At 33.0% G+C, this 15,119-nt stretch overlaps 1 protein-coding gene across 3 annotated transcripts in view; it reads left to right on the plus strand.

Annotated features, from left to right (window-relative positions):
* The window catches only part of LOC150092511 (serine/arginine-rich splicing factor 7-like), a 74,427-nt gene that overhangs the window by 30,363 nt on the left and 28,945 nt on the right, over window positions 1-15,119 (plus strand). For all 3 annotated transcript variants that reach the window (XM_090414764.1, XM_090414766.1, XM_090414765.1), the window contains exon 2: window positions 14,476-14,696. In XM_090414764.1, coding sequence (XP_090270890.1) covers window positions 14,485-14,696 — 212 coding nt within the window. In that variant the 5' untranslated portion in view covers window positions 14,476-14,484. The remainder of the gene's footprint in view (window positions 1-14,475; window positions 14,697-15,119) is intronic.

The following is a 15,119-nucleotide window of genomic DNA, read 5'->3' on the forward strand; positions in this document are numbered from 1 at the left end:
GCTTATTAGTTGCACTTTCCTTCTACAAAGCAAATACATTTTGCACACACTTCAAGTGAACAGTCATGTTTATCAAAATCATACTCAATTGGTCTATGTACACTACAATATATTTAGAACCAACGCTCCAGAAATGCCATTTTAATTGCGTAATAAAATAAAAATACTGGTCCATAGTATGAATTGCAGCAAAAGTTGTATGTTTGTGTGTGCTTGCATACTTCTGTTTCAATTTCAACAACAAAAGGAACATTAGAATTTAAAACAGCTATTTAAAAATTCAAATTATGTGCAATAATTTGCAAGATCTGGCATGTTTTCCTTTAATTTTGTCACTAGTCCATTGCTACTTCTGTTCCAATGTCTGTTAACTAGTTAAACTAGTTACAAGTCTTCTAGCAAGAAAAGTTTGTTCATTTCACTCTCTAATCAAAGTACACCGAAACTAGTTTTTTAGAGGAATTATATAAACAAACGTTGCTTCTAATTTTTCTGTGCATCTCATATTGGACGAGTTTCCTCATTTGAAATATCTTTAGAAGTATATAGAAGACTCACTACTGGAGCCTCTGATTTCTTTAACTAATTTTTCTTTAATGACAGCAATAATTGACAAATTTTTTATTTCATGTCATTTTGATACTGATTGGGTTTAGTTTTATAATAGTCTGTATTAAAAAAGGTACTTCAGGTATTTAAATATTTTAGAATCCATCTTTGAATGTTACTCAGGTGATTTCTTGTAAAACATTTTAGAAGTGTAGAAAATCTTGCAGTAACTTAGAGTTTTTGTCGGCAGTTCGGGATATTTTTTTTATACATTACAGAAATCAGTTTCAATTTCATTGCGCACTACCACTTGTCTTGAAAAGCACATTAATTGTTTTTAGTTCATGATAGCTGCTTTCTGACAGCAGGGAGCAAGGTGTTTTTCTTCCTGGAAACTTGGGCTTTTATCTGCAAAACATGCTGAGTAGCAAATATTTTTACATGGTGAATACGTGATAAAGGATGCAGGTCGTTGGATTTGCATCATGTAGGATACAGATAATTACACATGAAAGATATTTCACAAATTTCAACCTGTCTAGTATATATATATATATATATATATATATATATATATATATATATATATATATAACAGAGTGGGGGGAAAAAAAACCAATTAAACAATATGCATGTGACAGAACAAATCCAATTCTTGCTGTCGTTCTGTGGCATAATTCATGTCATATCCCAGATTTTTGGATTTCTGTTCAGAACTGGTTATTACTAACACAATGTTCTAACATAAAATTGTGCACAAATTCACATGGAGAGAAGAGGGAAGGAATAAGAAAAGTCTCATTGATTGTTATTATTGGTAGCGATGTTTTCTCCCTGGTGCAGGACACAGGATTTGAAATTGGAAGTGATCAGGATAAAGTTGAATTTCATATTGAAAAGAAGAACATGTCAGAAAGTTTTAAAGCGAGTAAAAGTTGAGCAGCATCTAAGATGTGAACTGTAGACTAAAATACTATTCAAGAAAAAATGAAAGAGTTTGAGAGTAGGAACCAAACCTTGGAGATTCAGTGGCAAGCCTTGAAGGAAACATTGATTGATTCAGCCAGAGAGGCATGTGGTGAGGTTGTCTGCAAGGATAGAAAAATCAGAACTCCATGGGGGACAAAGGAAGTTAAAGAGGCAGTGAAAGAAAAGAAGAAAGTATATCAAAGGTTCCTGGCAAAAGAAGGTGGCAAGATATTCTGGAGGTTGTTCAAAAAGCTCAGAAATGGAGGAAAGATTGCTGTAAAAGGAATTAAAGATGATAAAGGTGACATAAACTTGAGAAAAAGATATCCTTGAAGTATGGAGTAATTACAGTAATCCCTCGATCAATGTGTCATTTTTTTTTCGATACCCAAATTCGATTAGTGCATCGATATACATCTTAAAAATAAATGTTATAGATTTTAAAAATTTTCTATCTATACATTTGGCTAACTATTTAAAAAAAATCACTCACCAGAATGAAATAATTTAATTACTGATTTAAAACATTTTACAGTTATTTTTAATGGCATACTACACTACTTCCATGTATACTATGTTCCAAATTTTTACCGCCAAAATTTGTCATCTGCTATAGTATGTATGCCCACAGATTCTAGACCCTTCAACACTTCTGTGCATGTCACGAAAAGGAGAATCCATTCCGATAATAGGGAAATCAATCCATCTTCTGGGATGAGTTGTTGATTATTACATGTCGGAAAATTAACTCCTCTTTTATGATCATTGTAGTTTATAAAGTGGACCTAATTTGCTTGTATAACAGTTGGGAAATTTTATCTATAAAGCACGTGTTGGCGACCAATTCGTAAGTCCTTCATTTCTTTCTTCCCTTCAATGATAACATGAGTTATCATTGAAGTTAAATCTCATTCTGAAAAATTGAGTGAATCCGACCTGCTAAATTTAGATGCACAGCAGGAAGATCCTGAAGAATATGAAGAAAATTTAACCACTGATAGTCAGTTAAAAGAGATTTCACAGAAACAATTTGAAAATTTTTTTGTACAATCGAAGTTTTCCCTGACTAAATTAACTGTTGTAATAGGTATGGTATGAAGGTCAGCAATAAAAAGAGAAAGACTATGAAAATAGAAGCATTGAAAATATCAACTGCATTGTGAATGGAGAACCTATAGAACAATTAACAATTTCAGCTACTTGGGCACAATTTTTAGTGAAGATGTAAATTAAATATGGAAGTAGACAACAGAATCAACAAAGCTGGTATAGTTGGAAGTCAACTGAATAAATTTATATAGAATAAGAGAGAAATTAGTCAAAACACTAAATTGTATACAAGACAAGTGTTCAAACCAATTTTAACTTATGGATCTGAGAGCTTTTAGAAGTAAAACACTTGGCCAAAGACTAGAGACCAAAGTATGAGAGTCCTGAGAAAGATTACGGGCGTGAACAGGTGGCATCAATGGCAATATCATTAAAAACGAAGATATTAAGAAAGAACTTCACATTGTTTGCATCCAGGAATGTGTTAGCAGAGCTAATCTCAGGTCATTTGGTCACTTTCTTAAACAGAATGGGAGAGGAAAGATTAGCAAAACAAGTGTTCTGCCAGTTGGCAAGAAAAAGACCCAGAGGAAGACCAAGGTATAGGTGGATTGATATGGTAAAAAGTGCCTTAGAAGATCGAAATATGAGATCTGGTAATGTTGGAGTCTTGACAGGTAAGAGACTGATTTGGAGAACAGGTAACAAGACACATTCATTTTTATTGTACATATACATTCGTGTAAGTGATAGCTCAGAGTGATTTATTCAACTTCCCATGAAACTTGGGATACGAAATTTTGCACAAAGGTAAAATACAATATTAATATATTACATTATGGTTAATTTGTGGATATATCTGTCCCAGGCTGCAAAATGAAACTTGAAACTACTAGACAAAATTTTTCTCACCCACAGGTGATTTCAAAAAAAATCTAAACAACATATTAAAATAACACATTCTTTGATTCTCGCTATACATTACATTACATATAATTGTTTATAAATAGAGAAATGCTTTCCATTGATGTGGGTTTAAATTGTATGACAACTGAGTTTTTCTTTTGTTGTTAAATTCACCCTTCATAATGAATGGTGAATTTATATAACTTATCAATAAACAGTAATTTAATAGGAAAGACAATAAAATAAAATGAAGCAAATAAATAGCACTCCATATATTAAAGTTTGATTTAATTTATATTTCTAGTATACGCTGTCAATTCCTTAAGTATTTAATAATCCATGTGGAGCTAGGCTTCAGCTTATTACAAGACAATTTTATTCTTGATATTAACTAGGTCTACCTACTCAATGATGAGACCTCAATAAAAGTTGAAACCGGTCTGGGTAGTGACCTTCTCTCATAATGTAGAACAGTGATACAGCTCCTAGGAGCTAAGTTCACATTATGGGTAAATATCAAGAATAGTGATTGGAACTTGCTCCACCTTTGACATGAGTTGCCTCAGCTTGCACTACCTTAAGGGTCAGTTGCTGCAGTATCCAGGTATTTGCTTACGCTTGGAATCGCCGAACTTTATATAGTTTCTACTATATTCGGCTAAGAAACGATATGGGATGTAATATCCCTTAACTTAAACAAGTATTAAAAAGTATTTTTGTAATTGAATTTCAAGCATTTGATTATAGTAAGCTAATTAATTCATGTTGTGAGCCTGTGAAAATATACTTACACAATATATTAAAATCGTGCACTCACTTAAATAAGTGTTCAATGAAAAAGAAAGGAACTCGAAATAGATATTTCGATTGTTGCATTTATAATTAAGGTTTATTTTGTTAATGAAATTAAAAATATAAATTAATATAAAATATTAATGTTATTTTATAATATACAAATATAATTTTTTAAATAATAGATTGTAAGGTTTTTGTAAGGATTTAAATTTTAAGATTGTAAGGATTTAAATAATATATTGTAAGGTTAATATTGAACTAAATGAATACATTGATTTGATTAAAAATTTGTTTATTGAAAATCAGTGGATTTTTATATATATATATATATATATATATATATATATCTGATCCCTACATGAAAAGCCACAAGACCTATATCATTAGTGCCGTAAATTAAATAGTCCAAGAAATTGTATTCTTGGTTTAATTCTTTATTTAAATGTAAGTAAACAAAGTTTGCACCGAAGTATTTCTATATAGAGGCTGATGATTTCACAACAATTGCCTTGGTATCCCATAATGCGATGCACACCTTTACGGACATGTATAATGTTGTGGATTATGAGAAGAGCCACTACCCAGACTGGTTTTGACCTTTGAGGTTTCATCAGTCGGAGCCAGACCCAGAAGTGAAACCAAGGTGGAAGTAATGTAGAAGTCATTTCCATATACAAGTAGCCAATAGATGTCATCTTATTACTAAAATACTCTGGATTAGAGATAGATATTGAAAGTTTTTTCACTTGGTTATACAGTAGACACTGCTTATTGTGATCACTTTGGGACAGTCGCTTTTTTGATAACAATAACCGGCTGATAGTATTAAGCAAAGGATATAAAAATTTGCATCGTTTATTAAATTTATTGTTATAAATGCTTTTTAATTTGAAATTGGAAGTGATCACTATTTAGTCTTGAGCAGGATAAAATTGAATTTCATATTGAAAAGAATAACATGTAAGAAAATTTTAAAGCGAATAAAAGTTGAGCAGCTCTCAGATGTGAACTGTAGACTAAAATACAGAAATATTATTGAAAAGAAAATGAAAGAGTTTGAGAACAGGAATCAAACCTTGGAGATTCAGTGGCAAACTCTGAAGGAAACATTGATTGATTCTGCCAGAGAGGCATGTGGTGAGGTTGTGTGCAAGGATAAAAAAATCAGAACTCCCTGGTGGACACAGGAAGTTAAAGAGGCAGTGAAGGAAAAGAAGAAAGCATATCAAAAGTTCCTGGCAAATAAGTCAGCTTTTACTCTTACAGAATACAGAGACAAATGTAAGAAAGCTAAACAGTGTGTAAAACAAAGTCCTCCCATGACCTAAACAAAAGTCATGGGAGGACTTTGGCAAGAATATAGAAAATAAATATCAAGAAGGTGGCAAAATATTCTGGAGGTTGTTGAAGAAGCTTAGGAATGGAGGAAAGAGTGCTGTAAAAGGAATTAGAGATGATAAAGGTGAAATGAAAACAGGAGAAAAAGATATCCTTGAAGTATGGAGTAATTACTTTGAAAAACTGCTAAATGAAACAAGCAGTGATGACAGCACAGTGATAAAAAACACTGACCAGGCATGCAGTCAGGAATACATATCCATACTTGAAGTAGAAAAAGCCATCAAAGGCTTGAAATGTGGAAAGGCAGCAGGAGTAGATGATATTCGACCAGAAATGCTGAAGTATGGTGGTATAAGAGTCTTACAGTGGCTGCACTGCATAGTTCAGATAGCCTGGACAGAGGGACGAATTCCCGATGATTGGAGTAGAGCTCTCATAGTACCCATATATAAAAAGGGAAATAAAACTGAATGTGAGAATTACAGAAGTATTTCCCTACTGAGTGTTCCTGGCAAGATCTATGCAAGTATACTTGAGAAACGGTTGAGAAGAATTGTGGAAGAAAAGCTTGGTGAAGAACAAGCTGGATTCAGGCCAAATAGAGGCTGTCAGGATCAGATCTTCACTTTACGACAAATAGTCGAGAAAGCATGGGAATATAACAAAGATCTGTATTTAAGTTTTGTCGATTTGGAAAAGGCATATGACAAGGTGCCAAGAGAGAAGCTATTCAATACGCTGCAGTTATATGGTGTCAATGGGGCATTATATCAAGCAATACTTAGTCTTTATTTGAGTTGTGAGTCAGCAGTTAGAATTGAAGGAAGTACAGGAAGATGGTTTAATGTTAAATCTGGTGTGAGACAAGGATGTACATTATCCCCTCTGTTATTCATTATCTATATGGATCACATTATGAAGGAAAGTGGTATTGAACATGATATCAAAATTGGAGATGTTAATGTCAGCTCTTTGCTTTATGCGGATGATGTTATACTTCTAAATAAATCCGCTACAAGTCTGCAAGATTCTCTAACTAAATTGAATAGCTGTTGTAATAGATATGGTATGAAGGTCAGCAATAAAAAGACAATGAAAATAGAATCATTGAAAATGTCAACTGTGTTGTGAATGGAGAACCTGTGGAACAAGTAAAACATTTCAGCTACTTAGGCACAATTTTTACTGAAGATGGTAAACTAAATATAGAAATAGACAACAGAATCAGCAAAGCTGGTATCGTGGGAAGTCAATTGAATAAATTCATATGGAATAAGAAAGAAATTAGTCGGAACACTAAATTAGCTGTATACAAGACTGTGTTCAAAAACCAATTTTAACTTATGGATCTGAGAGCTGGGTCAGAAGTAAAACACTTGACCAAAGACTAGAGACTGCAGATATGAGAGTCCTGAGAAAGATTAGAGGCGTGAACAGATGGCATCAATGGCAATATCATATTAAAAATGAGGATATTAGGAAAGAACTTGACATTGTCAGCATCCAGGAATGCGTTAGCAGAGCTAATCTCAGATGGTATGGTCACTTAAATAGAATGGGAGGGGAAAGATTAGCAAAACAATTGTTCTCTGCCAGGTTGGCAGGAAAACGACCCAGAGGAAGACCAAGATATAGGTGGATTGATACGGTACAAAGTGCCTTAGACGATAGAAATATAAGATCTGATAATGTTGGAGTCTTGACAAGTAACAGACTGATTTGGAGGAGAATTGTAGATAGGAAGTTAGTAATGATGTAATTTTTTTCATGTAGTACTGTCATATCCTGTACACCCCTTGAGGGTACATGGCAGGAATTTGATGATGATGATGATGATGAAATGCTTTTTAATAAGAAAAACAAAATTTGTTTTAAAAACTTATCTAGTGTTGTCTGTTGCTCTATGTTGCACACCACGACGAAATATTTGTAGAGCTTCTTGCATCCGGGCATTGGTTGGATGAGCTTTTAAAATTTGTTCTTCTATACTTGCATTAGATTCACTTTCTTCTATTAGTTCTCATCAGAAGCAGCTTGACATCTTTCTGACACTGTTATTGTAGCCACCACTTCAACGTTATCGATATCCAACCAATTTTCAAATTCTTCTTTTGATACACCGTCTCGGGTTTTATCAGAAATTTCATTTGTAAGATATTCAAATTCTTCAGAAGAAGGAGTTTCAGAGTTTGTCTTAAAAATCCACCTTTTTTTTTGGAAGCAGTTTTCTATAGTCTTCTCTGATATTGCTACCAAATGCAATGCATCAAGAAAGGAAATCTTTCTTGTAATTGCACTTGCATCAGATTGGTCTTTTATATGATTAAGTTCAGCTATAATTCTTGCACAAACTTTCCTGCGATAGTAAGTTAAAAACTCATACGATGTAGTTTTCGAAGGCAAGAAGATTACTTTAATGTTCTTTAACAATGAATTGTGTGTGTGCAGTGCAGTTGTCTACTAACGAGACAATTTTTCGTTTTAATTTAAGATCCCACAAAAACCAATCTTAAAACCAACTAATTGTTGAAAATGTCATTAGTCACCAAAGGCATTTGCACTAGAACAGTAGTCAACAGGCAAACTTTTGATACCTTTAAAACACCAAGGATTTTTACTTTCCAATCACTAGAATCTCTCTTTTCTCACCTTTCATATTAGCACAACAAAGAACTGTCACTGGCTCTTTTGAAGATTTAAATCCTTTAGTATTTTTAATTTTAATTTTAGTCTTTAGTTTTTAAACAAATAAGCATGCTCAGGCATTGCACAAAAATAGAGTCCTGTTTCATTTGCATTGTAAATATCCTTGGGAGAATATTCAGCAATAATTTTTGGCCACTCAGTCTTAATCCACATAGCTGATTAAAAAAAAAAAATCAGCACTTTTTTCTTCACCATGAATATGCTTGTACACAACATTCTCTCGCTTTTTCCACCTGTTAAAACCATCCATCAGTTGTGGCAAAATTTTCTTTGCCCATTGTTTTTGCAAGTTCTGCTTTTTGATGCATCAAAGGCTCATTAATCGAAGCATTCTTTTCACAAACATTACCAAAACAAATTTTTAATGCTGACTTGACTTGCGTATCTTTACCAGATCTGGCTCTTCTCCGATCCATGTTCTCATTAGTAAAAGCTGAAGTTTAATCTGTTTTTCAAGATCTTACACAAGAGTGGTTGTAAAATTTTCAAATGTGCAGCTGCACTACCCTGATTCATTTTGGCATTTTATCATTCCAAAATTCTTTGCTTTTCTTGAAAAGATAAATCTTTACGTTTTTTACTTGCTTCTGCCAAAATGCTAAGGGTTGTTTTGACGAACACTTTAAGTCAAATTAACTTGCTGAAAGAGAGCATGAAAATAAACTTGAAAATCACAATTAGTCTTTATACCCCCCTCCCGCATATGCCTGGAAGATGTAGGTTTTACGGAAGATTAAGATTACACACCTGTATTTGCCTGGAAGATATAAGATTTACGGGAAGAATAAGATTAACAAAAAAAAAGTCAGGTTTCGATAAATGTTCTTTGTCAAATTTTCTCCTGGTTAACACCATATTTCTTAGGATTCTGAAACACAAAAGGCCAAACATTTGAGGATTTTGATAACAATAGCTGGAACTTTGATTATAATAGATGGATTGTTTTTAATTCATTTTAAACGGTGTTTTGGCTCCTGCTGATTTTAATGATAATAGCCTATTGATATATTATCCGCGATCACAATAAGCAAATTCTGCTGTTTCATCCTCTTTATCCAAGTGTAAGCAAACAAAGTTTGGGTCTGGGTTGTGGCTCTTCCCATAATGCATAACATTGCACATATCCATAAAGATATGTGCATTGCATTATTGTCGACCAGGGCAATTCATGTGAAGTCATTAGCCTCTATATACATCTAGTGCAGTCATGAAGTGACTTCACATGCAAACTTTGCTTACTGTTATTATTATCTGAGACCTCCAGGGAGTCAAGAACTCATTGAGGGAGGCTATAAATCACCCAAACCAGTTATCATACCTTTCCTTAAATTCATTCACACTAGATGCACTAACTATCCCAAAGGCAAATTATTCCATTCATCACTGCTCTCTCTGAGAAAAACCTATCTCTTACCTCTTTCTTGACTGCAAATAAATTTAACTTCCATGAATGCCCCTGTGTTCTCTCCTCATCTTCCATATAATGAAAAATTTCATCATTTGATATCTTATAACACCCATTCAAAAATTTATAGATATCATATTACCCCTTCGGGCAGCCTAATGAGTGGCTAATAGATTTCCGGAGCTTTGTATTTGTCCATGAGTAAGGTTCTATAATGATTTCCACCTCTCCTAGATTCAAATCTTATTAGAACTTTTCAACTAAAAGTGAATTAGCTAGTCTTACTGGAAATGGCATTGTTATTCATACCATAAAACAAACTGATCAGAAAATACATCAGCTACTTCCTTTTATTCCTTTATAGGGAGTAGATGAGGTTTTTTAACCCTGTCTAGCTTTTGGAGACTGAGTGGGCAATTCAATCTCCACTGGTAGCCAATTGAATAGCTAGCCAAAGACTGGCAAGCATGTGCTGCCATTTCTTGATACCTAAACCTAACAGGATATGTTGTTAAGTAAAGGGGATAGCCGTTTGGCTTTTCATCTCAGGGAAATAGTGTGGGTTTTACAGTCGATTTTCGTGAGTTTCTAGCAGAAAAAACCTGCTTACCTGTGCCAGAAATCAACTGACTCAGGAACTAGTCAAAGAAAGGCTTAGAAAAAACTTCCTCCAGTCAGCAGCTAGACTTGAACTTAAGTCTATCTTTGGCCAGCCTAGTGCAGTGGATGTAAGTGCCACTTCCACTGAGGTACACAGGTCTTAGAGAAGATCATGTATGATTAATACAAATAGATAGGTTTAGTTACTTAAATATAAAGAGCCAGTAGGCTTCATTTCGGTGATATAAACATTATTTAAATTAAATAATGTTTATTATTGCTGCGAGTTGCCCGAGATTGTACTATGTACTAGGACTACTTGCATTAGCTCATGCTAGTAATCGCCAATACTTTTATAGTTTACTATATATTCGGCATGAAACTCTCTGATTCCAATCTTTGAGTTTCTTATTCGGTTTTAAAACAATGTGGGATTTAATATCCCCTTAATTTAAATAAAGATAGGTTAGTGTTAATTAGGTATCTGAGAAGCCAAGTTACTTTTAGAAGCTGCTGAATCTTGCACATTAAGGGGAAGATGCAATTATAGTTCCTAAAGATGGATGATATAATATTTTTTTAAGTTAGGCAAGATAGTTGTTTACCCTATTACATTCTTGTAAATGTGCTGATAAAAATAAAAATCTTTTCACATGTGTGAAATAGCAAAGAAAAGCAGCACAAATATTAGCTTTAATAAATTTGTTTGAATCTTTTAAGTGTATTGCTGTAGTGTTTTTTTCAACACTTGTGATTTCCACTCTTAAAAGATATATGTAATATTTCATACCAGTTAAAACTAATTATCATATCTAGTGCATTTGTCATATAAGTTGCCTCTGACCCACTTGGCATAGCAGTTTGTTTCTTCTCACAACAGTGCTATCTATAATTGCATTCAGCTTCTGCACAAGGTTATTTTGTTCATGGGTACACTGAGATATCAGCCTACCAGATATATCAGTGCATTAAATAGCATTGAAAGAAAGAATTTGTTAGTGGTACATCTGAAATAGTTCAGCCATGTTAAATGAAATGTCATCAAATCTTAAAAATTATAATCTGAAGGAGAACTTTCAATCCATATGTCAAGTGAAATACCAGTATCTGTCCTATTAAACACTGAAATTTTAAATATAATTTGCAGAGTGAAAATGACAAATACTGATACCAGTGTTAATGGAAATATTTAAAAAAATAAATAAACAGTGAAATCCAGTTGGAAACCAACTTTGCCTGATACCTTTCACAGGTATCCATGGTTTGAAATTATGAGCATACAAAATTGTAAGAAAGTAGCCTTTTACTTATTGGTTTTTCTTCTTCTTTACTTCTAATAGTAGAGCAAGCTATAATTTGTATGCAATTCAAGTGCTATCAAAAAGATTATCAGCATGCTTGATTGAGTGGATAGTACTGGTCCAAAGACACTGCATTTCCAAAGTACATGCACTATTGTCTTGAATCGTTTTGAGTGTATTTTCAAATGCTGCATTATACAAATAGCAAACAACTGAGTTCAACTGATTATTTATATAAGATCAGAATTCTCATTGATACATTAAATAAAAATTTCCAGAAAGCTGATCCAGCTGAAATTCTCTACATTGATGAATCAGTGATGCCATTTCATAATCGTGTCATCTTTAAGCAGCGTACAAAACAAAAATGTGTGATCAAGTCATTTATATTATGTTCTGCACTATGATATACCGTATTTTTTTGCCTTATAATACGCATGAATTATACATCAAATTTTTCATGCAAATATTAATTTTTTTATTTTAAATTTTATTAATACATGTGTTATCTGTATATTAGATTAAAAAACAATTCTTAAAAAAATCAAATCATTGAAAACTAACATATAATAATATATAAACAAAATAATTTTTATAAATTTCATTAATTTTCTTTTCAAATTTATTCAACTTCATCAAAAACAGTCATCACTGTCTTTAAATAATAAATCATCCTCTGTGCCATCAACAGAATTATCAGTGATGTTGCACTTCTGAAAAGATTTTATAATAATTTCAGGTTACACTACATTCGATTCTAACCATTCCATGCGAATGGGTAGAATTTCATTCTACCCATTTGCACATCTGTGAAATTGTGGCATTTTTTTCTCTTACCCGTATTCTCAAAATTTGGAAATTGCATCCAATTGACCCATTTTTCCCTCATAAATCCTTTAAATGGTTTATTTATTGGTACATTTGAAGGTTGAAGCACACTGGTCGATTCTCCTGGGATTACAGCTATTTTTGTGTTTCATTCTTAACACCTTTGGTTTTATGGCATCTGAACTGATCCCATACTAATTAAGCAGGTTTCTGATATAAACTGCTAGGACGTCTGGGCCACATCTTCTTTATTATTAACTTCATCCATCCTTTTGGATGAATGTGAATATAAACTCCTTTGGGAAGTTCTTCTTTGGGCATTATTTTTCTTTTAAAAATTAAAAAAGGTGGCAATTTTGCTCCATATGCCCAGCATGACAAAACAACAGTATAGTGGGTTTTGTGTCCAGAAGTTTTAACAATATTTTTTTTTTACCTTTGGAGTCAACAGGTTTGAGGGTACATGAAAAGTCAGAGGCACTTCATCCATATTAGGTATCTGTGAAACTCAATAATTTTATTTTCGAATTTGTTTGGCATTCTTTGTGATACTTTCGTTTTTGCACACATGCATAAATCATTTCTCTTCATAAATCTAAAGCACACAGAAATTCATTTTCAATTTCTGGCCATTTTGCTGGTTTTCTGCAAATATTTTTTTTTTAATTTTTTTTTTTTTTTTAGAATTTGCTTTTATTAATTGCTGCTCTTGTTTACTCTAAGTTTGTACCATTTTTCTGTAGTCAGAGACGCAGGGTGCCATTCTGTTACCCTATTGCTATCCTTTTTTGCGTATTCAATCACACTGCGCTTAAATGCAATCATATAGCTGTCTGTGCTTCATAGAATCCATGAGTTATAAAAAATGTAAATATAATAATGTATTAATGTAATAATAAATAAATGATGTAATAGTTAAAATGTGTGACCGTGTAAGTATTCAAACGGATCATACATTACCAACAAGTGATGACGCTCTGTAACTGCTCGCGCGCGCGCACACACAAAAAAAAAAAAAAAAAAACATTGGCATATGAGACTCATCCTAATTTTCAAATAAATTTTAGGTATGAAAAAAAAATGTCCCTATAAGGCAAAAATACAGTATGTTCAATTTTCAGATATATCATGATAAAAGATCAGATACTCTTACAAACATTATGATATCACATTGAAATTTATAAGGAAAACAGAACACACTATATACTAATTGAAATGCTTCAAAATAAGGGAAGCAGAATTCAAAAGAAGTAGTTTCAAACAAAAATTGAAGGAAAGGGAACTGCTTACATAAGAAATGACTAGTATTACAGTTTTGAAATGGAAAGATAAGCATGACATTCTCTTATCAACAAAATATTCATTTCATTCTTTTATCCTGACATCTCTTTAGGAAAGTCAGCTGGTTGAGTTATGACAGTTTTAATTTCTACTTACTGAGTTGATATGCTTTATTGTGCAGTTTCTTGTCCGTGCAGAATTTGGATGCATATAGAAAGGCTTAGGTGTTGATGATTCATAATAATGCTTTATGGTATAAACAAGACCAAAAGAGGGCGGGGGTAATTTATTAAACTTTTGAATCTATGGTTGCAATCAGTGCACTTAGTTGTGGGCATATCACTATTGTAAAACTCGCCAGACTTTAAATGGGGAAGGGAGGAAACGATATCAGATAACGAAAAATTCCAACAGGATGACCATTGCCTCCTTGTTTTCTCCTGATGATAGTCAGTGATTGTAATCAGCATACTCTTTGTATTGATAGAAAGGTTTGTTATATTTGAAAAATTCTTACCATATTGTCTACCTATAATATACAATAGGTAATTTTATTTTTTCAGAAAAGCTCTTAGAACACATAAAATGTCAACAGTTTAATTTGGATATTTCTTGAATTTGTTCAAGGAAATGTGCTTTTGAAGGAGGAGGGGCTTAACAAATCTAAAATATGTTATATTTTACTGGCTTTGTACCTGAGGGAGTAAGTAAAAATACATTATATCATTAAACTCTTCTTTACAGATTTGTAAAATGTCTAGATACAGAGATAACTGCCCAGCTGATTGCAAAGTATATGTTGGTGACCTTGGCAACAGTGGAACAAAACATGAATTAGAAGATGCTTTTAGGTATTATGGTCCTTTAAGAAATGTTTGGGTGGCTCGCAATCCTCCTGGGTTTGCTTTTGTGGAATTTGAAGATCCCCGTGATGCTAGAGATTCTGTCAGAGCATTGGATGGCAAGTAAGTGTAATTTTAACATTCAATAACTTTTGCATATGTTCTGTCATGTCAACTTTATATCTACAGTTCTATACCACTATGACCCATATCTCATTTGCAGATATTTCTGAATTGTTAGTTTGAGGATAATCTGAATTTCAGATTACAATACCTGGTTATATAGGTATTAAAGATGTGGCCAACTCGAACTAACCAATGCCCAAAAGTCCTTTTGAAATTATTCTGGAATTGCTCAAATTACAGATTTGAATTTAGATACTCAACAGTTAAAATGGTGTTGTTAGCCAAGAACATTTCATGAGGATGTTCTTGTAGCCTGCCCCCTGGTTCATTGGTACTTGGCTCACTTTGCTATAATATGTTGTTTTTATGAGATCACGTTTTCTCCTTCCAGGAAATGAGAATACCAGACATAGAGAATAG

The sequence above is a fragment of the Typopeltis vanoorti genome, chromosome 25, assembly GCF_054136105.1.
Source record: "Typopeltis vanoorti isolate ZY-2024b chromosome 25, IOZ_Tvanoo_1.0, whole genome shotgun sequence".
NCBI lineage: Eukaryota > Metazoa > Arthropoda > Arachnida > Uropygi > Thelyphonidae > Typopeltis > Typopeltis vanoorti.